The 23,485-nt window shown below is 42.7% G+C and overlaps 2 protein-coding genes across 6 annotated transcripts in view; one reads left to right on the top strand and one right to left on the bottom strand.

Moving 5' to 3' along the window:
* LOC140157107 (uncharacterized) overlaps positions 1–23,485 on the bottom strand; it is a 262,345-nt gene that overhangs the window by 170,763 nt on the left and 68,097 nt on the right. The gene's annotated exons all lie outside the window — the stretch shown is intronic.
* On the top strand, positions 1,623–23,377 carry LOC140157070 (uncharacterized). 2 transcript variants are annotated; one of them, XM_072180135.1, is made up of 2 exons: positions 1,623–2,208; positions 20,766–23,377. In XM_072180135.1, the coding sequence occupies exons 1-2, from the start codon at positions 2,196–2,198 to the stop codon at positions 22,526–22,528; spliced, it is 1,776 nt and encodes a 591-aa protein (XP_072036236.1). In that variant the 5' UTR covers positions 1,623–2,195; the 3' UTR covers positions 22,529–23,377. The 2 variants fall into 2 exon arrangements, with proteins under 2 accessions (XP_072036236.1, XP_072036237.1); XM_072180136.1 differs by having other exon boundaries at positions 2,138–2,197.

Raw genomic sequence — 23,485 nt, 5'->3', positions numbered from 1 at the left:
GTCGCGGATACCGAACACTCGGCGACTGAGTCACTGAGTTCATCCCGTATGTATCTACGAGTTCGCCTATCATACATGACCGGTTGTAAAGCTAAGAAATAATTTTAAAATCCTGTACATGTACCTTATTCTATTCCTTCATTTTCTCATTGTGATAAGTTTATCTCAACTTGGTGTGACGATCTGAACTGGTAGCACTAGCAGTTATTTTTTTTGCAATCTGTTTTTTCACTATGGTCCTTTGGCGGCTATTCGCTCTTTGTCCTTTACTGTCATATTCCCTATGCATATCGTGGATGGCTTGGCCTATCCCAAATCACCCGCCAGCACTTTTTCCATTTTATCCACACACTTTATTCAGGAACTTCATTCTTGATTTGATCATGATGTTTCCTTCATGTTATTCTTATTTTATTGAAGATATTTTTCATGTAAAGTAAGTTGACAATGACTTAATTCGTACATTGGCCCGATGCATGCCACAGTAATGCATGGACATTGTGTTTACAATCAAACCGGAAGTAACTGTGTGTCCCGAGCTGACGTCATCAATGAAAGCGCCCAATTTGAACGATTTCGTTTTGTAATTTAGGGGGGGTGCCAATATCCAATCTTTGCATGGATATTTTGTCTAGCCTGGTACGTTAGGCAAATAAAAAATATTCTTTTCTGATTCCTGACATCATAAGCTTTCCATTGATATATAACTTTATTTTCAATGAGGTTCACCTTTAAAAAAAAGGTTTTGGGTGTTTTTCCCCATTCTGAGAATAATTATGCGCATAATTATGTGATGGAAATGACATATCAGTCATCAGCATTGGGATATTCTTTACAGAACCCATTCCTCTTGCAAGTCACCTTTATGTTCTCAATATTTGATTGCAAACACTGCTAATAACTGGCAACTGTTTTCTAATATTTTGTAAAATGTTCTTGAAAAGTATTTTGTTTGCTGGGATGTTATTGATGGCCATTTGCACCCTAGGCATAACCAAGTCCCATGCCACCGAGAAATAAAGCCTGCACAAAAAGAAACTCAGCTGTTAAATATACGCCTATAGATTCAGAACTAATAATTGTTTGCACAATATTTCAACATAAAAAGAAGGACGATTTATTTGCGCGCATTTTGATACCTCATTTGTTAAATTTTGTTCAATATTTGTTCAGTGTTTTGAAAGAAAAATAGTCCAATTGAAAAGTTGCAGTTATTTGTATTGATTTGAAGTAAGCGCGAAGATAGTGGCGGGCTTTACGTGTTTACAGTGCTTTTAAATCCATTGATTGCTGTAAACGGCAACTTTTAAATTCGGGTATTTTTCTGTAAAAGCACTACTGTGTTGTAAATATTGAACGACATTTGACGAATGGGGTATCAAAATGTGTGAAAATAACCCACCCCTTCTCTCTAGGTTGAAATATTGTGAAAACAATTATTTGTTCTGAATCTATAGGCGTATTTATAGCAGCTGAGTTACTTTTTGTGCAGACTTTAGATGATATTGATTTTGTTTGATCAATTTGGTGAGTCATAAACAACAAACCACACAGATATAATGTGAAATTTCTATTGAAATGAAACAATCAATATAATTGATTCATCAAGAAAGCAGGTGCATGTACAGGGTTGCCAAACCCGCGATTTGGTAGCCCATTTGGGCGACTTTTGAAGATTTTTTCCTGTGACTTTTGACAATTTCCTGTCCCATAGAAAACCAATGGTTAAGAAAAAAATTGGGCGACTTTTCAATTATTTCAACATTGGCTCCCGCGACTTCCGATAGTTTCCTGCCCCATAGACACCAATGGTTAAGAGAAAAATTGGGAGACTTTTCAATTATTTGACCTGCGATTTGGGCTGAAATCTGTTGGCAACCCTGTGTATGCATATACTCCACATGTATGCTAGCTTACATGCAATCATGTCGCATACCAGTCTAACATTTGAGTGAAGGAGGAAGTACTTTCAGTGATATTTCAGTTTTGAGGAAAGGTTTATCTGCATCCAACCATCTTGTCTTTATATGAGAAAACCTCATCATTCCTGGGGTTATTCACCAGCTTAAGTGGCTTCAAGCAAATTAGAGAAAAACTGAGCTGAGTGAGCTCATCATCTCAAACAACTACTATACTATACTATACTGTTCAGCTCTGTTGTGAATATCCCATTTTGGATACAGTGGAAATCTACAATGTATGTTAAAGGTAATACCATAACTGAACAGCCTTTTTTTGTTAGTTTAATCATTTGTGGCAGTTTGTTTGCTTGTTTGCTGAATCATTTACTTTATGTTTAATATTGTTTTTTAATATATTTTGTCAGAGTTATCATTAAATTCTAAGTACATAATATATTTTCAGATATGGGGCCAATTAATGTATTCACAAATATGAAAAGAGTCATCATTTTGACAACAAACAGACATCAGTTAAACAGCATTTGCTGATGAGGATGCCCTTAATTTTTTTTATTTCAAAATTCTACTATTTAAACAATTATGTAATGAACTTTAATGAACTAAAATACCCTGAGACATATTTTTTTGTTTGGCCTAATTATGTAATGAATTTAAAAAAACTAAAAATGAACTAAAATACCCTGTAAAACAGAGGCTTTAGGTGCTGTATTTGTGTATTATTTTTTATCATTTAATTTATAAGGCCAAACAAAAAAATAATGTCAGAATTTTTTGATTTTATGACAAAAAAACTAAGAAGAAAAAAAAGGAATTTGCCGTTTCAGCTGAAATGGATGCGCTAAGAAATACGGATGCGAGCAGGCGTTTTAAGACATATTCTTTTTTGTTTGGCCTAATCATTGAAATATTAGTTGCACAATTCATTAGGCGGAGGCGCCGTGTTTAATGTTAGCTTTGGCCTACCCGGCTTTCCCGGGTAGGAATTAATGGCCTCTAATGAATCTGACCCTGTTCTGTCAGTATCCGTGACATGAAACCCGTGGCACACAGATTAAGTTTCACCATATGGTTTCACTCATCAAACTGCAGTGTGCACAACCATGCATGCCATGCATGGTACTGTGCAATATGATATATGTGATCAAAGCACACAAGCAAGGTCCAAGGACTTGCGCACTGTGCAATGTGATACGGTGACCAAACCACGCATGGAAGGGCCAAGGTTTTGCGCTTGCACAACAGATGACCGCTACGATGGAATATTCCTACAAGGCGTTCTTGGTTTACCCACAAAGATATTGAAAGATGGTTGAAACTTCACAAATCTTCTCATATTCCTCAGTATTATACGATTATGACTTTATCCGGGAAGAATACACGTCTTATCACACATGCAGCTAATCATTTATTCAAACCTGCCGTACCTGCGTAACTAGTGAAATCACCTTAACATAGATTATAATTTTTCTGAATTTATAAAGTGAGACTAGATTAAACTTATTTAAATAAGAAATTAGAGAACAAATACAAGTGGCAATGGTGCTTATGAAGTCGGGTTATTTAATTTAAATGGTAAGCAATGATTTTGAAATTTGTGACCCGTGCTAGATATTTGTTTTTTTACATTAAATTACCTTTATTTACAATGTCCTATAATAGGCCTATGTTTGAATAATTTCTCATTGAAAAACGGAGCTCAAAAAAATTACAGAACTTTAAGCTGCAATGAAGGAGTTTTTATATGGAAATATTTCGGACCAAGAGTATGACGGCCTTTTTCTCCGGGCTGATTTTTCATTGAAATTTGCTAGGCAAAATCGTTTGCTTATTTTATCGATTTTGATCGAGTACTTCACAAGTTATTGTACTAACGTGTAGCTGGGTTTGGATTTTAATCTGATCTCACATGCTCACTTTATCATGATAAATTAATAAGAAATGAAAATCCTCTGTCGAGGCGATTTCACTTTTCGTCATGTTTAGGCCTAAGTTTCCAAAAACCCTGCTCTGCATTTTAAACTTCCCGGTTCTATATGACTCCTGTAGAAAGTTAAGTTCAATATTTCAAAATAACCCTGGTACAAGTTCGAACCTCCACGAATTTGGAATGTATAGATGTTATTTCACAACATTAGTGTTTGTAGTGGATATTTTCGGGGTTCTTATAAAATGTGCATTAAAACGCACGGTAATTCAAATTTTCGATGGCGTCATCATATCCACTTTCTGTTATTATTGTTGACAGTTCCTTCTGTACATTAATTTTCACTACAGCTACAAAGACACACATTTAAAGTCGCATCCCTTTCTCGCTCCCCTTTGTATATTAAGTCCACTTCCTTTCTATTATGGTATTAACATACAGGAAAATGAAAGGCTTAGGCCTACATCAAATTAACTGAACTGACACGGTTAAATTTTAACAAGGAAATTATAGTTCATAGTTCATAGTTAGATGCTCTGGCTAGCACGATTAGCCCTACTAGTATAGGGCCTTTTTTTCTTTATTTTTTACACGCTATACTGGAGACACGCTAAACCCGAGAACTGCTTAACCCACTAACCGCTGTCCCCGAGATAAAGCGGGGACAGCGATTAGTGGGTTGTGAGCTATCACTGGATTTTTAGCAGTTCTCAGTTTATAGCATGGTGTCTCGGAGTATATAGTGTGTAAAAAAGAAAAAAAAGGCCCTATACTAGTTCTCGGGACAGCGATTAGTGGGTTGTGAGCTATCACTGGATTTTTAGCAGTTCTCAGTTTATAGCATGGTGACTCGGAGTATATAGTGTGTAAAAAAGAAGAAAAAAAGGCCCTATACTAGTAGGGCTAAGCACGATCCCGTTCGCCTTTCTCATTGTTGTAATAACTGATGTTCAATATTCATTGGTACAGCTTCAACTATCGGCTAAGTCTGCATCCGTTTCTCCCTCCACTTTCTATACCATGAATACGACACTTATAGCAGCGGATAAGTTGTATATAGGCCTGCAACAAATAAAGGGGTGCGGTCTCGGGTTTTAATGCAAAATTTCTAGATCGGTCAAGATGTTCATAGATACGATACTATAGCTCGCACCCCATTCTCGCACCACTTTTTGTTTTTCAGTACAGTACAAATCTGGTCTCAGGTACAAATTATGTGTGACTTTTCTTTACAGCTACAAAAATACACATTTAAAGTCGCATCCCTTTCTCGCTCCCCTTTGTATATTAAGTTCATATCCTTTCTATTATGATATTAAATACAGGAAAATGAAAGGCACAAAGGCCTACATCAAATTAAACTGACACGGTTAATTTTAACATGGAAAATCTAGTTCATAGTTAAGCTATGATAGGGCTAGCACGAACCCGCTCCGCTTTCTTAAATGGTTCTGGTGACATCTTGTTCAATTCATCAAGGAGTCATTTTTACTGTACAGCTACAATAACTATCGGGTAAGTCCGCATCCCTTTCTCGCCTCCTTTCTATTACCATGAAGGGACATGAATTAATACGACACTTAGCACCGGAAAAGTTCCCATGGTTGCATAGGCCTGGAGCAAATGTAAGGATGGAGCAAATGAAAGGGTGTACTCTCGGATTTTACCGCCGAATTCTAGTTCGGTCATGATACGATAGCTCGCACCCTTTTCTCGCACCACGTTCTGTTAACTAGACTGCAGTTTCTTCTGTACATCAATTTTCACTACAGCTACAAAGGCACAAATTTAAAGTCGCATCCCTTTCTCGATTCCATCCATTTGTATATATTTATTAAGACAAATCCTTTAACATAGAAATTCTTGTTCATAGTTAGATGCTCTAACTATGATAGGACTAGCACGCTCCCGCCCCCCTTTCTGGTATTGTTGTAATAATAACTTGTTCAATTCATTGGTGCCCATTCTGTACAGCTACAACTATCGGCTAAAATAAAGTCCGCATCCCTTTCTCGCTCCCCTTTCTACTACCATGAATACGACACTTTAGCAGCGGATGAGTTGCATATAGGCCTGCAACAATAAAAGGGTGCGGTCTCGGATTTTTATGCCGATTTTTTAGATCGGTCATGATGTTCATAGACGTGATAGATATGATACTGTTATAGCTCGCACCCTTTCTCGCACCACTTTCTGTTACTAAGGCATATGTCTTGCTATTGTATGTATTGTTATTCTAAAATTTTGTTTATCATAATTATTTAATATACTAACTTTTGTAAAGGGTGCCACAACAACACCCTCTGCGTTCAGTGGCATCCTCATCATTTTCACCATATTATACGATGTTTGTAAAAGCATTTTTATATTGTAATTATTGAATGGATGGAATTTGATGAAATAAAACTGAACTGAACTGAACTGAACTAAGCTGCAGTTTTTTCAGTACAAATTATGGGTGACTTTTCTTTACAGCTATTATACAAAGACACAAATTTAAAGTCGCATCCCCTTTTCGCTCCCCATTGTATATTAAGTCCATATCCTTTCTATTATGATATTAACATACAGGGAAATGAAAGGCATTATAGGCCTACATCAAATTAAACTGACACGGTTAAATTTTAACATGGAAAGTCTAATTCATAGGGCTAGCGCGAACCCGCTCCCCTTTCTTAAATGGTTCTGGTGACATCTTGTTCAATTCATTAAGGATTCCCTTTTCTGTTCACCTACAACTATCGCATCCCTTTCTCGCTCCCCTTTCTATTACCATGAAGGGACATGAATATGACACTTAGCACCGGAAAAGTTGCAATGGTTGCATAGGCCTGGAGCAAATGAAAGGGTGTGGTCTCGGATTTTACCACGGAATTCTAGTTCGGTCATGATGTTTATAAATACGATAGCTCGCACTCCTTTCTCGCACCCCTTTCTGTTAACATGGTTAACTGCAGTTTCTTCTAGTTCATAGTTAGGTATGATAGGGCTAGCGCGAACCCGCTCCCCTTTCTTAAATGGTTCTGGTGATATCTTGTTCAATTCATCAAGGAGTCCCATATCTGTACAGCTACAACTATCGGGTATTCCGCATCCCTTTCTCGCTCCCCTTTCTATTACCATGAAGGGACATGAATACGACACATAGCACCGGCAAAGTTGCAATGGTTGCATAGGCCTGGAGCAAATGAAAGGGCGTGGTCTCGGATTTTACCACGGAATTCTAGTTCGGTCATGATGTTTATAAATACGATAGCTCGCACCCTTTCTCGCACCCTTTCTGTTAACATGGTTAACTGCAGACTCAGTACACCGGTCGGTCTTACCGTTTCCGGTGTTGATTAAGATACTTCTTGCATCGATCCCGAGATGCGGAAAAACCAATAGTCATTTTGTCCCACATAAATGAATAAATAACAAAACCCCCGATCCCCGAGTGGACTCACCCATTCGGTGACGCCACACACGATAATCATCCTTATCCTCCTTGGTTTCTAGATGAGATAGACGTGTGGATTTTTCTTTACCAACGCTAAGTATCATTACGAACCAAAGGATTTGAGATATACAGTTTGTTTGTTACACTGAGGTAAAACCAACCAGTATAGTCGCTAGGGAGATAGTTTTGACGACATTTTTCGCTAGAAAAGTGACAAAACGATCCAAAAACTTAGCTTGTATGTGTGTTTCCGTCAGTATACGGGACACATCGTTAAAATGGCCGCCCTTAGGACGCCATTTTATTTTTGTTCTCACGTAAAACAACTATAGCAGACTAGTAAGTTACAATAGATGTTTGTACAGTACTGTGTATACATGTATGGTGAGTGATTATCGCTATGTTTATGGTGTGCTCTATCGTTATATCTTTCAGTACGCTGCCTGATGACGAGTTACTGCTAAGAGTTCGGTGGGTTTCGAAGGACCAGCCTGACAAATCTTCCCAAAAGGTTTTCAGTTTTTCATCCCTTTGTATATATATTTTTATATCATACCACTACATCAGCGTCAGCCACTGTGCGTGTGGGTCTGTTTATTGGGCTTGAGCTTGTGTTCGGGGGTAGTGCTGTACGCCCCCGATTACTACAATGTCCAGGCCTTGTCAATCATGCCCTTCCTTGTGGCAGAGTGGGACCCATCCACTCTGCTACACCCACAGGAGTGCTCTAAATCAAATAAGTGTGCTTCCTTTTGCATAGGCTTATCGGACATCCACTTCGAGGATTTAGAAAGTAAGCGCTTCGCTTAGGTCTTCGACACAGACAGAAGACGAAGACTAAGAAACAGAAGCCTACAGGTAAGATTGATATGGTAGGTACTAGCGCGGGCGGCAAGGGCCACGCTAAGGTAACCTCTGGGGCTCCGGTCCCGGCAAGCAGGCGGACCTCCGGGACTGCTAGCGAGCCCGAAGGCCTAGCAGCCAGCGAAAGCACTGACTTAACGCCTAAGCTAGTAGCAGGCAGCAGGGCGGTACTTGCCCTAACAGGCGAGTACCAGTCTACCAGTGAGATCTCTAGCGAAGCTTCTTGCAGGTGGACACCGCTCTATTGCTGGCGAACGAGCGGTCTAGCACCCGCGAAGTAGCCGGCGACGGACAGTATGCCAAGGGTACCCGGCTTGCCTGGGTTGAATCTCAGCATACAGCGTGCAGCGGACTTGCCTCGCCGGTTCTGTAGCACGCAGCGTGCCAGTGGAACCCCGGCTTGCCTGGGTTGATCCACGCACGCAGCACGCTGTTCCCGCAAGGGTCGAATGAAAACGCGTGCATGGGTTTAGCAGAGACGATACCGGGGCTAACGCTTCGGGTGTAGTCTTAGCAGAACCAACTGGGGTTGTCACACGGCAGCGTTCCATGGTGGGACCGCCGAAAGTGATTCCCTGGGCCTTGGAATGGCTGCCGGCTGTCCTCCGGGACTGGCTAGCGGCTATACCGGGGTTGGGCTCGCAGTCTCTCACGGGACAGCGACCCAAGTGCAAACAGTGGCAGCTACCGAGACGAAGCTACGGCTTGACTTCAGTGGTAGCCACTATGCACGCGCCCATAGCTGCCGTGAGTGGTCCGCCACACACAGCGACCTTGGGCGAGGCTCAAGAGGTTAGGGTAGGTAGTTTGAACAGCCTGGCTGATCAACAACCCACTTATGGGTGATCCATTACAGTCAATGGGTCAATTACCCTCTTATGATCGATCACTATCTATTCAGCGGAGCATGGCTCCATTGATTGATACTGCCTATTCAGGTAGCGAGGTGACTGATCGAGGGTATACACGCCAGCTACCCGTGATACTAGGCAAGCTCCTTTTAGCCAAGGGACAGCCAGTATAGCGGGGTACCCATACACACGGCTTGATCCTCTAGCGGGAACGCTGTGAGGCATGGGTACAGTGGTACGCAGCCGGAGCCCTACCGGGCACCTACGCTACAACCACGCAGGTACCGCAGTACTGGTCCTGGTTGCCACAGTCTCTGTGGCAACAGGGGGAGGCGGTACTGGTACTGCTGCGTTCCATGGGGTTTCCTGGTGGCGGATCCTTTCAGGGTCAGCTACCAACAGGGTATGCCCCTGTGGTATCCGCCGCAGGGTGGTTTCTTCCACGGTCTAGCACCGTGGCAAGTGCCGCCTAGCGCTTGGGCAAGCAGTACCACCAGTTGTTACCCAACCCGTCCGGCGCGTGGCTAACCCTGATACAGCTCAGGGTAGGCCGCACACTGCTATGGCTAGGGCGACAGCAGCGAGAGCGTCATGGATCCCGGGTGCTATAGCTAGCATCTCGGGTCTAGCGGAGTACTCCCTCTTCTGCTGGTGTTCAGTTGGCTAGCCACACGGTGGCTTACACCTCCCTGTCCACCTTCAGATGCCCGTCGTCAGATCGCTTCCTCATCAGAGAGTGAGTCAGAGTCTGAAGGCGAGGGAAAGGAGTCGGAAGATGAAACCAGTAGCGACTCACAGTCTGATGAGACTGTGCAGCTAGCTTCAGGTATCCTTCCCCCGCTTCCCCGTGAGGAACTCGCTAGCAATGGTCTGCCTGCGGACACCGCTGAGGTGATGAGCCGTGTGGCCCAAGGTTTGGGCCTGGCTTTCTCTCAGGGGAGTCCGTTCAGGAGGACCAGGGCATCTTTTTCAGTAGGATGCCCAGCTAGCGCGGCCCACACAAGGGTCGCCCAGCACTTGCATTCCCGGCGGACCTCAAGGGTAGGTTTCAGTGGGCTGTCAGGCTCGCTGGAGCTTCGACGCCGGCGTGCTTGCACGCTTCCACTGCGTGTTTCGCAGGAGGACTACTGAAACCTACCTCAGGGTCCCTGACATGGATCCAGACGCTGCCAAGCGCCTGCCGCTAGCGGCCAAGGCGCGGGGTCGTTCTCCCCCAGTGGGAGGAGGAGCTAGCTCATCGATAAGCGAGCACGCCGCTTATCAGAGTCTCTAGCGCCGCTACCACGCTTGCCGAGCACCTCGGTAGGAAGGTAGCGAACGACCACGGGCAACGCCGAACTCTTCTTCCGCGAGGTTAATCTGTTAGCGGTGCTAACAGCTAACCTCAACGAGAGTTCTATGGGCCTAGCCCATAGGATGTCATCTCGCCGCCGGAGAATGCCTGTCTGTCCCTCCAGTCAACTTACGGCTCCGACTTTGCTGAAGCAATGAAGAAGTCAGACTCGGTGGGACAGGGGCTACTTTGGACAGGCCTTTTAGCGCCACGGTGGAGGACCGGGCGAAAAAGGCCACCAATGAGAGCACTCTGAAGAAGTCAGAGGCTGCCCTGACCAAGGGAAGGGCAGTAAGCAAGAAAGAAGCACAAGAAGAAGAAGTCTTCTAAGCGTTCTTCAGCGCCAGCTCCGCTTCAGCAGGACGCCACACCACAGACTACACCCGAGCCCGAGGCTTACTCCAGCACCTCCCAAAAAATCTGGGAAGCGCAAGAGTAGTGCTGGATCGTATGGCAAGCCCCCTAAGAAGAGCCGTTCTTCTAAGGGTGGCAAACCAGATCGGTCCTGAGGGCACGGCGGTCGACAGTCCATGCCGGCAGGTTTGACTTCCCACAGGGATTCCCCTGTGGGCGGCCGCTGTTGCATTACGCCCAGAGATGGCATGCCATCTCACCGGGCGCCTGGGTATTGTCAGTGGTCAGTGGGGGTTACAGACTGGAATTTACCAGGCCCCCCTCGTGCGCCTGCACGGTTCAGCGGTCCACGGTAGTGCCGCCAGACGGCCCCCCAGCGTCGGGCACTACTGTCAGAGGTCACTCAGCTTCTCACGAAGCAAGCGATTGTCCCGGTCTACCCCCCTTTCACCAAGGGGTTTTGGAGCACTTTTTTTCTGGCTCCAAAGAAGACCGGCGACTGGAGGCCCATTCTGAACCTCAAGCCGCTGAACGAGTTCATCAGGCCCAAGAGGTTCAGAATGGAGACTCTCGCTTCGGTGCTAGCCTGCCCCATCAAGGGTATGTGGGCGGCATCGCTAGATCTCTCGGACGCATATCTGCATGTTCCGATCGCACCTCAAGATCAGAGGTTTCTACGCTTCAAGGTACAGGGTCAAACTTACCAGTTTCGATGCCTGCCATTCGCTTGTCCACCTCCCCAGAGTGTTTACACTCCTGGTCAGGGCGGTGGCAGCGCATCCCTGAAGCGCAGGGGAGTCAACATGTGTTGCTACCTGGACGATTGGTTCATTTACGGACGCACCCCACTGGAGACACAGTGTCTCGTGGAGTTAGTAGGCCGGACGGTGCGGGACCTGGGATATCTGATCAACGTCAAGAGATCCAATTTGGTCCCGACGCAGACACCACTATTCTTAGGGGCCCAGATCAACCTCAAGGAGGGGATCGCGGCGCCCTCACCCGAGAGGGTGACGAACATGGCGAGGTGTGCCCGACTCTTGGCCGAGTCAGAGGGAGCACCCGCTGTGGCATGGATGAAGGTTTTGGGCCTTATGGCCAGTATCGTAGACCTCGTACCGTACTGCGGCTTTCTCATGAGGCCTATACAACTACACCTTCTAGCCTTTTACAGGCCCAGTCGTCACCCAATATCCCTCGCGGGTCCGATGTCGGAGATCGCGCGAGAGGAACTCTGGTGGTGGACCCATCAGCCCAATTTGACTCAAGGTGTCAGGTTCCCTGCACCAGCGGTGCGTCACGCAGTGACGACCGACGCGTCAAAGCTGGGCTGGGGGGCCACATCCACGGGACTCAGTCTCGGCCTATGGTCGGCCACGGAGACGGAGTTCCATATCAACCTTCTCGAACTTTGGGCAGTGGAGAGAACTCTCCAGCATTTCGAGAAGGTGATCGTGGGATCTCATATCGTTGTCCAAACGGACAACACAACCGTGGTGGCCTACCTCAACAGACAAGGGGGCACCAGGTCACCACGGTTGTGCCTGCACGCACTACGCCTGATAGGGTGGTGCAAGGCCAGGCAGATTACGTTGAGAGCGATGCACATAGCGGGAGTCACCAACATCCTCGCGGACGATCTGTCACGAGGAAAGGTGTCGGGACCTACAGAATGGTCCCTTGCTCCGCAGGTCGCCCAGACGATCTTCGAGGTGATGTACCACCCCTCGATAGATTTGTTCGCATCTCATCGCAATCATCAGCTGCCGGTGTACTGCTCGAGGGTCGCAGACCCACAGGCATTCGCCGTGGACGCTCGTCCGTAGACTGGGGAGGAATGACTGCTTACGCTTTCCCCCCGATCTCACTACTCGCAAGGGTGGTGACCAAGATCGGGAGGGAGGATTGCAACGTCATTCTGATAGCACCGTTCTGGCCGAAACACCTGTGGTTTCGACCGATGGTGGATCTACTAGCGGCACAGCCGCGAGTACTCCCCGAGTTACCAAATCTACTTCGGATGCCCGGAGGAGAGGTACCAAGTCTACCACTAGAGCACCTGCAGTTAGCTGCATGGCCCTTATCAGGAACGTGCGGGGAGGGAGGCTTTTCATCAGAAGCTGCTTCTCTCATCGCCGGGGTAGACGAGTCTACCCTCCGTGACGTATAGTCAGCGCTTGGCTCCCTACTACGCATGGTGCGATGAGAGAATACATCTCCCACTAGAGCCTCTGTGCCCCTGGGGGCAGATTTTCTGACAGAAGAGTTCAGGTCAGGACTTCAGCAGGCAACGATAGCCAACTATAAGTCAGCCATTCTCTCGATTCATCGGGATTTGAAGACGGGTCGACTATCAATTCAGATGGGTCCCTAAGTCTTCTTCTCGACGGTATGTTCAACGAGCGCCCGCCCGAAAGGAAGGTGGTCCTCCATGGGACCTCAACACAGTCTTGGAGTATATTAAGGGTCCCCTTTGAGCCCCTGTCAAAAACGACCCGCCTTAAATACGCCACTCTTAAGCGGCCTTTCTTCTGGCGTTGGCTTCGGACGGCGCTGCTCAGAGTTGCACGCAGTCTCAAGTCAGCCTCCGATGTTACTAACAACGGAGCGACGCTGTTTCTTCGCCGGATTTCCTTGCAAAAAATGAGCGGTACATTCCGACACTCGCCTCTTCCTTCCCAGTATTGGGCAGGGTTCATCAATAGCCGAAGACAGGTTGTGGTGCCCGTGAGGGCGCTACAGCACTACCTTGGCCGAACACAAACCTTAAGAGGGGCTCATGACCGCTTATTTATCACTCACGCAGAACCGCACGGTCCAGCCGCTAAACAGACTCTGGCACGGTGGCTGGTCCAGGTGTTGGTGGACTCGGGGCGACAAAAGACGCCGCCCAAGGCCCACTCAACCAGATCTATCTCATCTTCGTGGGCCTACCATAGGGGGTCCCCATAGAAGAGATTTGTCAGGCTGTGTCTTGGAAGAACCTGTCGTCCTTTTCCACGGTTTACTACAAAAACGTAAACCAACGACCAGGCGATAAGTTCTGCAGGGCTATTCTGCGGAGATAATATGGTGGTTGGGTATCAGGTGTTTTGCGGACAATCAGAATTCCAACATGGTAAGAACCAGTGTTTCTATTCTTAACCACTGCACTTTCAGTTCAGTGGTTTTTGTCTGTTCACGTAGTCTTTCTGTTTCCGGCCGTGAGGGGGGGAAATAGTTTGACCTCGCGATTACCATGCTACCCACTCTCCGATCCTTATCAGATGCTGGCCAATCTTGTACCTCCATCCGTCGGTTACTTGCTAGATCGATCTTTCAGATGTTGATGCAAGAGTATCTTAATCAACATCGAACGGTAAGATCGACCGTGTACTGAGTCTAGTCCCAAACAAAAATGTTTGGTAGACTCATAACCGTGCGATCTTACCTTTCCGATGTTGATTATCTCGACCCCGCCGCCCCCTACAAGTTTGGCCGAGTAGGGGCAGCCCAAGTCGGATAAGAGGTGATTATCGTGTGTGACGTCACCGAATGGGTGAGTCCACTGGGATCGGGGTTTTGTTATTTATTCATTTATGTGGGACAAAATGAATATTGGTGTTTTCCGCATCTCGGGATCGATGCAAGAAGTATCTTAATCAACATCGGAAAGGTAAGATCGCACCGGTTATGAGTCTACCAAACATTTTTGTTTGGGACTAGTTTCTTCTGTACATTAATTTTCACTACAGCTACAAAGACACAAATTTAAAGTCGCATCCCTTTCTCGCTCCCCTTTGTATATGAAGTTCGTATCCTTTCTATTATGATATTAACATACAGGAAAATGAAAGACTTTCAGCCCTACATCAAATTAAACTGACAAGGTTAAAGTTTTAACATAGAAATTATAGTTCTTAGTTAGATGCTTTAGCTATGATAGGGCTAGCACGATCCCGCTCCCCTTTCTAGTCTTGTTGTAATAATAACTTGTTCAATTCATTGGTGCCCTTTCTGCACAGCTACAACTATCGCATCCCTTTCTCGCCCCCTTTTACAATGAAGGCACCGGAAAAGTTGTCTTGGTTGCATAGGCCTGGAGCAAATGAAAGGGCGTGGTCTCGGATTTTACCGCGGAATTCTAGTTCGGTCATGATGTTCATAAATACGATAGCTCGCACCCCTTTCTCGCACCACTTTCTCTTAACTGCAGTTTCTTCTGTACATTATTTTCACTACAGCTACAAAGACACACATTTTAAGTCGCATCCCTTTCTCGCTCCCCTTTGTACATATAGTCCATGTCCTTTCTATTATGATACTAACATACAGGGAAATGAAAGGTATTTAGACCTGCATCACATTAAACTGACACGGTGAAATTTTAACATGGAAAATCTAGTTCATAGTTAGGTATGATATGGCTAGCGCGAACCCGCTCCCCTTTCTTAAATGGTTCTGGTGATATCTTGTTCAATTCATCAAGGAGTCCCATATCTGTACAGCTACAACTATCGGGTATTCCGCATCCCTTTCTCGCTCCCCTTTCTATTAACATGAAGGGACATGAATACGACACTTAGCACCGGAAAAGTTGCAATGGTTGCAGAGGCCTGGAGCAAATGAAAGGGCGTGGTCTCGGATTTTACCACGGAATTCTAGTTCGGTCATGATGTTTATAAATACGATAGCTCGCACCCCTTTCTCGCACCCCTTTCTGTTAACATGGTTAACTGCAGTTTCTTCTGTACATTAATTTTCACTACAGCTACAAAGACACAAATTTAAAGTCGCATGTTCTCGCCTCCCCTTTGTATATGAAGTTCAGTATCCTTTCTATTATGATATTAACATACAGGAAAATGAAAGACTTTCAGCCCTACATCAAATTAAACTGACAAGGTTAAAGTTTTAACATAGAAATTATAGTTCTTAGTTAGATGCTTTAGCTATGATAGGGCCAGCACGATCCCGCTCCCCTTTCTCGTCTTGTTATAATAATAACTTGTTCAATTCATTGGTGCCCTTTCTGCACAGCTACAACTATCGCATCCCTTTCTCGCCCCCCTTTTACAATGAAGGCACCGGAAAAGTTGTCATGGTTGCATAGGCCTGGAGCAAATGAAAGGGCGTGGTCTCGGATTTTACCGCGGAATTCTAGTTCGGTCATGATGTTCATAAATACGATAGCTCGCACCCCTTTCTCGCACCACTTTCTCTTAACTGCAGTTTCTTCTGTACATTATTTTCACTACAGCTACAAAGACACACATTTTAAGTCGCATCCCTTTCTCGCTCCCCTTTGTACATATAGTCCATGTCCTTTCTATTATGATACTAACATACAGGAAATGAAAGGTATTTAGACCTGCATCACATTAAACTGACACGGTGAAATTTTAACATGGAAAATCTAGTTCATAGTTAGGTATGATAGGGCTAAGCGAACCCGCCTCCCCTTTCTTAAATGGTTCTGGTGATATCTTGTTCAATTCATCAAGGAGTCCCATATCTGTACAGCTACAACTATCGGGTATTCCGCATCCCTTTCACGCTCCCCTTTCTTTTACCATGAAGGGACATGAATACGACACATAGCACCGGAAAAGTTGCAATGGTTGCAGAGGCCTGGAGCAAATGAAAGGGCGTGGTCTCGGATTTTACCGCGGAATTCTAGTTCGGTCATGATGTTCATAAATACGATAGCTCGCACCCCTTTCTCGCACCACTTTCTGTTAACTGCAGTTTCTTCTGTACATTAATTTTGACTACAGCTACAAAGACACAAATTTAAAGTCGCATCCCTTTCTCGCTCCCCTTTGTATATGAAGTTCGTATCCTTTCTATTATGATATAAACATACAGGAAAATGAAAGACTTTCAGCCCCACATCAAATTAAACGGACAAGGTTAAAGTTTTAACATAGAAATTATAGTTCTTAGTTAGATGCTTTAGGTATGATAGGGCTAGCACGATCCCGCTCCCCTTTCTCGTCTTGTTGTAATAATAACTTGTTCAATTCATTGGTGCCCTTTCTGCACAGCTACAACTATCGCATCCCTTTCTCGCTCCCCTTTTACAATGAAGACACCGGAAAAGTTGTCATGGTTGCATAGGCCTGGAGCAAATGAAAGGGTGTGGTCTCGGATTTTACCGCGGAATTCTATATAGTTCGGTCATGATGTTTATAAATACGATAGCTCGCACCCCTTTCTCGCACCCCTTTCTGTTAACATGGTTAACTGCAGTTTCTTCTGTACATTAATTTTCACTACAGCTACAAAGACACACATTTAAAGTCGCATCTCTTTCTCGCTCCCCTTTGTATATTAAGTTCGTATCCTTTCTATTATGATATTAACATACAGGAAAATGAAAGACTTTAAGGCCTACATCAAATTAAACTGACAAGGTTAAAATTTTAAGATAGATATAATAGCTCATAGTTAGATGCTTTAGCTATGATAGGGCTAGCACGATCCCGCCTCCCCTTTCTCGTATTGTTGTAATAATAACTTGTTCAATTCATTGGTGCCCTTTCTGCACAGCTACAACTATCGCATCCCTTTCTCGCTCCCCTTTTACAATGAAGGCACCGGAAAGTTGCCATGGTTGCATAGGCCGGGAGCAAATGAAAGGGTGTGGTCTCGAATTTTACCGCGGAATTCTAGTTCGGTTATGATGTTCATAAATACGATAGCTCGCACCCCTTTCTCGCACCACTTTCTGTGAACGGCAGTTTCTTCTGTACATTAATTTTCACTACAGCTACAAAGACAAAAATTTAAAGTCGCATCCATTTCTCGCTCCCCTTTGTATATTAAGTCCATATCATTTCTATTATGGTATTAACATGCTACAGGGAAGAAATGTAAGCCATATAGGCCTGCATCAAATTAAACTGACACGGTTAAATTTTAACATGGAAAATCTAGTTCATAGTTAACCTGTGGTACGTAGGTCTAGCACGAACCCACTCCCCTTTCTAATATGCCCAGCAAACACAAAACGTTTTCGACATCATTCGCAAAAAGCTTATAAAAGGTTGTCAGAAAACGCTTAAATGTCGGGTTATATAAAGGGTATATTAAGAGTATAAAACGTTTTCATAACCTTAAAAACATTTTTGATAATCTAGTGCTCAGCAAACAAAAATGTTTTACAGAAAACGCTTAAATGTCGGGTTATATAAAGGGTATAAAACGCTTTAATAACATTCCAAAAACATTCTTGAAAACTTGATACAAAACATTTTAAACAAAATGTTATTTTGGGGTTGAAAAAATATTTTGCGAAAAATGTTTGCCCACAATATTTTCAATAACGTTTTAAAAACGTTTTCATGACCTTTATATAACCCGACATTTAAATGTTATTAAAAGGTTTTGATAAAAACATTTTAAGAACATTTCTGTGTTTGCTGGGTTCAAACATTTTAACATAATGTTATTTAAGTATTGACACGATATTTGGCAAAAATGTTTGCAAAAATAGTTTACAATAACATTTTTTGAAAACATTAAAAAATATTGTTGTAGTGTATTTTTATACAAAACGCTTTAAAACGTTATCATGGCCTTTATATAACCCGACATTTTAATGTTATTAAAACGTTTTACCTAAACCAAAAGCCAAAATATAACCTATTTAAAACGTTTTTAAAACGTTTTTGTGTTTGCTGGGTGGTTCTGGTGGCATTTTGTTCAATTCATTGGTCCCTTTCCTGTACAACTATAGCTAATGGGTTAGTCCGCATCCTTTCTCGCTCCCCTTTCTATTACCATGAAGGGACATGAATACGACACTTAGCACCGGAAAAGTTGCAATGGTTGGATAGGCCTGGAGCAAATAAAAGGGTGTGGTCTCGGATTTTCCCGCGGAATTCAAGTACGGTCATGATGTTCATAAATACGATAGCTCGCACCCCTTTCTCGCAACACTTTCTGTTAACTGCAGTTTTTTCTGTACATTAATTTGATAAACAAGTATGATTGCCAGTGTGTTTTAGAGAACGAAGTCCCGGGGTAAAGTTCTGCTTAAAGGTCAATGTCCATAGTCGATATTTAACTCGGATTTCGCGATTAATAAACCGGTAGATTCTAAAATCAGAATTGTTTAGTATTGAAATGCCAATATAATTATGGCATTATGATTATGTTGCATTAAATAATATAACCCTACGTACACTTTAGTTTTACTGTCACTAATATAATTATATAAACCTTTTCATAACAATTTTATACTAATATTTTGATGTAATAAATATCAGTATAATTTTGAGTTTAACTGAATGCTTTCATCATGATTAACATGCTTTTATTTATCAAAAATCGACTATGGCATAGTCTACTTTTTACAATGAAGGCACTGGAAAGTTGCCATGGTTGCATAGTCCGGGAGCAAATGAAAGAGTGTGGTCTCGAATTTTACCGCGAATTCTAGTTCGGTTATGATGTTCATAAATACGATAGCTCGCACCCTTTCTCGCACCACTTTCTGTGAACTGCAGTTTCTTCTGTACCTTAATTTTCACTACACCTACAAAGACACAAATTTAAAGTCGCATTCCTTTCTCGCTCCCCTTTGTATGTTAAGTCCAGATTTATTATGGTATTTAATACAGGGAAATGTAAGGCATATAGGCCTGCATCAAATTAAACTGACACGGTTAAATTTTTTTATGGAAAATCTAGTTCATAGTTAAGCTATAATAGGTCTAGCACGAACCCGCTCCCCTTTTATAATATCGTTCTGGTGACATATTGTTCAATTCATCAAGTTGTTCCCTTTGCTGTACAGTCCGCATCCCTTTCTCGCTCCCCTTTCTATTACCATGAAGGGACATGAATACGACACTTAGCACCAGCAAAGTTGCAATGGTTGCATAGGCCTGGAGCAAATGAAAGGGCGTGGTCTCGGATTATAGAACAAAATCTTAAGGCCCTTCACAATATTGGTTTTGAGTTTACTGCCGGCATCCAAAATTGAGAATTGCAAAATATTTAATTAGGCCTATTTGATATTTATTTGACATTTTCTCTATTAAATGACATTTTAATTACGTTAATTTGCTACTCATATAAATTTGATCATCCTAAATTTAACTATGATGCTGAACAAACAAAGAACCCCTCTGCATTATTATCAATGTATAAAATCAAGCATAATTGCAATATAATAATAAATTTGATACGCTTAAAAGTTGGAAAAAAAATTAATAATTATTTAAAGCTACCTCGTGCCTTTTAAAAAAACAGAAAACAAAAAAATACACTATTATTAAGGCTCATACGCATTTGATATAGGCCTACTGCAGGGCCTATAAATTATAGAATAATGAAGTTTCAAGTTCACGAATTTTATTCACAGTGGATGTATCACGTGTATAGGTACATCTCTGTGGGTAAACAAATCATGCATTGTAGGAATATTCCATCGGAGGAAATTTGAGGGTCATCTGTATTGTGCATGGGCAAAACCTTGGACCTAGCTTGCCTGGTTTGATCACAGATATCATATTGCACATACACACACATTGTATGCATGGTGGTGCACACTGCAGTTTGATCGGTGACACCACATGTTGAAACTTAATCTGTGTGTCAAGTGTTTCATGTCAAGGTGCAGGAACCCGGGCAGGGTCCAGGGTCTAGAATTAATTGTTGTTTATACTCTACATGCTTTGCCTGTCAGCAGTCAATTACAGGCATGCATCAAAGTCTCTCAAGAGAGCATTGGCCAAAGCTAACGTTAAACACCAGGCCTTCGCCTAATGTACACGCTGTGTTCATATAAACACTGTACATGCAAGGCATATTACACGGGATGTTTAAAACCCGGGGGGGCACTCAAAAAATGGGTGACGCGATCAAAACAATCAACAAAATGATATGCATTGGTGATATAGGCACTGGATTAACAGCAATTTGCATTTGTTTTATCCGATATTTGTTCAGACGTCCTCATATGGTTATTTGCACTGCATTCCCTCCCTCACCCAATCCAAGAATCTTTTCAAAGAACAACCCATTTTATTGAACAACCATAATGTTATCATAATATATCTGAGAACTCTTCCAAATGTTTTATTAATAGGTGCAATGGCCACAAGTACACAAAAGCAGCAATGGAACTTGTCAATCCACCCAGTGTGCAAATACTGCCAGATGAAATTCCGTCCAGGAGACATTCCTCGCTACTTCTCCCATCTCAGACATCATGAGCTGAAGATCAAGCCATACTGGTATACCAATCCTTACTTGCCACCAAAATCAGGGTGTAGTAGGCTTTACCAAAATATCAAAGAATCAACCAACTTTGATGTGGAAAGTCAGATGACAGGAGATCCATCACAAGGAACAGGTTTTATAAATCTTCAGCAAGAATCAATGACCAATTTTGATCATCAGAAAATGTATAAATATTGCAATAAGCAGTTCCGGCACCTTGCAGTCAAGCACAAACATGAATCAATGAAACATCAAGGAAAAAATCACCTGCAGATCTTTGATGAGAGTGTGAACCATTTGAATAATGGTGAAGAGAAATGGATGTTCAGATGCAAGAACAAACCTCTTAAGTGTGACTACTGCAACAAAACATTTAGTCATTTATCTCAAAAGAAACAACATGAGTTGTGCCATACAGGAGTAAAACCTCACAAATGCAGCTACTGCAACACATTTTTCACTCAGTTAGGAAACAAGAAACGACATGAATTGATCCATACAGGAGAAAAACCTCACAAATGTAGCTACTGTAACAAATATTTTGCACGTTTAGGTGAGAAGAAGCAACATGAATTGATCCATACAGAAGAAAAATCTCACAAATGCAGCTACTGCAACACATATTTCACTCGGTTAGGACACAAGAAGGAACATGAATTGATCCATACAGGAGAAAAACCTCACAAATGCAGCTACTGCAACAAATATTTCACTCGGTTAGGAAATAAGAAACGACATGAATTGATCCATACAGGAGAAAAACCTCACAAATGTAGCTACATTTTAGGCGAGACGAAGCAACATGAATTGATCCATACAGGAGAAAAACCTCACAAATGCAGCTACTGCAACAAATATTTCACTCGGTTAGGACACAAGAAGGAACATGAATTGATCCATACAGGAGATAAACCTCATAAATGCAGCTACTGTAACAAATATTTTGCAAGTTTAGGCGAGAAGAAGCAACATGAATTAATCCATACAGGAGAAAAATCACACAAATGTAGCTACTGCAACAAATATTTCACTCGGTTAGGAAATAAGAAACGACATGAATTGATCCATACAGGAGAAAAACCTCACAAATGCAGCTACTGTAACAAATATTTTGCAAGTTTAGGTGAGACGAAGCAACATGAATTGATCCATACAGGAGAAAAACCTCACAAATGCAGCTACTGCAACAAATATTTCACTTGGTTAGGAAACAAGAAGCAACATGAATTGATCCATACAGGAGAAAAACCTCACAAATGCAGCTACTGCAACAAATATTTCTCTCGGTTAGGACACAAGAAGGAACATGAATTGATCCATACAGGAGAGAAACCTCACAAATGTAGCTACTGCAACAAATGTTTCACTCAGTTAGGAAACAAGAAACAACATGAATTGATCCATACAGGAGATAAACCTCACAAACGTAGCTACTGCAACAAATCTTTCACTGGATTAGGACACAAGAAGCAACATAAATTGAGCCATACAGAAGAAAAAACCTCACAAATGCAGTTACTGCAACAAATATTTCATTCAATTAGGAAGCAAAAAAACGACATGAATTTATCCATACAGGAGAAAAACCTCACAAATGCAGCTACTGCAACAAATCTTTCACTGAGTTAGGAGACAAGAAGCTACATGAATTGACTCACTCAGTTAGGAGACAAGAAGAAACAAGAATTGATCCACACTGGAGAAAAACCTCATGCAGCTACTGCAACAAAAGGGGGATTTATGAAACAAGAAATGACATGAATTGATTCATACACGAGAAGTTTACATGAATTGATCCAAAAAGGAGATGAATTTCTTAGGGGTGGTGCAATAATTATGTGTACCCCTGGTCAGGTGAATTACAGGGGGGGCACAGATTTTTTTGCAGGCCAAAAGGGGTAGCAAGCATTTTTTTGACAGGTCGAAAGGGGGGTCAAGCCATTTTTGGCAGGTCGAAAGGGGGGGCACCATTTCTATATTACGCCCTAAAAGGTGTAGGAAACATTCAAATATGCAAAATTTCCTGCTCGCTGCGCTCGCATTACATGATAAGGCAATTTAAGGTTTTAAATTCAGATTCCCTAAAATCTTGCATGTGTAAGGGGGGGGCAAAGAATATTTGGCACGTCAAAAGGGCTACATATAATTATTGCACAGCCCCTTAGTGCAGCTAAGCAACAAGATTATTGTTTACTTGCAGTGAAAGAAGCGATAATAAATGAAATGTCTCATAGAGAGGGAAAGTGTCATAAACTAGAATTATACGGTTTGTAATTAAGTTGGCCATGGTGTAAATATCAAAGGTATGTAAATACATATCATATGCAATTGAAGTCATTAATATTCATAAATATGCAAATAGCATTACAGGAGAACTATACAACACAAGAGATGATCATATTCTATCACCCCACCAAGTTAGAGCTTCACGGTGAAAAACTGCATGCATGCTACAGAGTGGAATAATGGCATTTTAGATCAAATCGTCGTCCGTATTCCATAGTGGCGTATAGTGGGGCGCCGCGAATAAACAACTTTTCGAGAAAATCGGGTTTGAAGAAATGCCAATTTAAAATCGAGTTGTGT

Source organism: Amphiura filiformis, chromosome 7 (genome assembly GCF_039555335.1).
Source record: "Amphiura filiformis chromosome 7, Afil_fr2py, whole genome shotgun sequence".
NCBI lineage: Eukaryota > Metazoa > Echinodermata > Ophiuroidea > Amphilepidida > Amphiuridae > Amphiura > Amphiura filiformis.
Note: the sequence above shows the minus strand (reverse complement) of the source record. Positions and strands in the feature narration are given on the sequence as shown.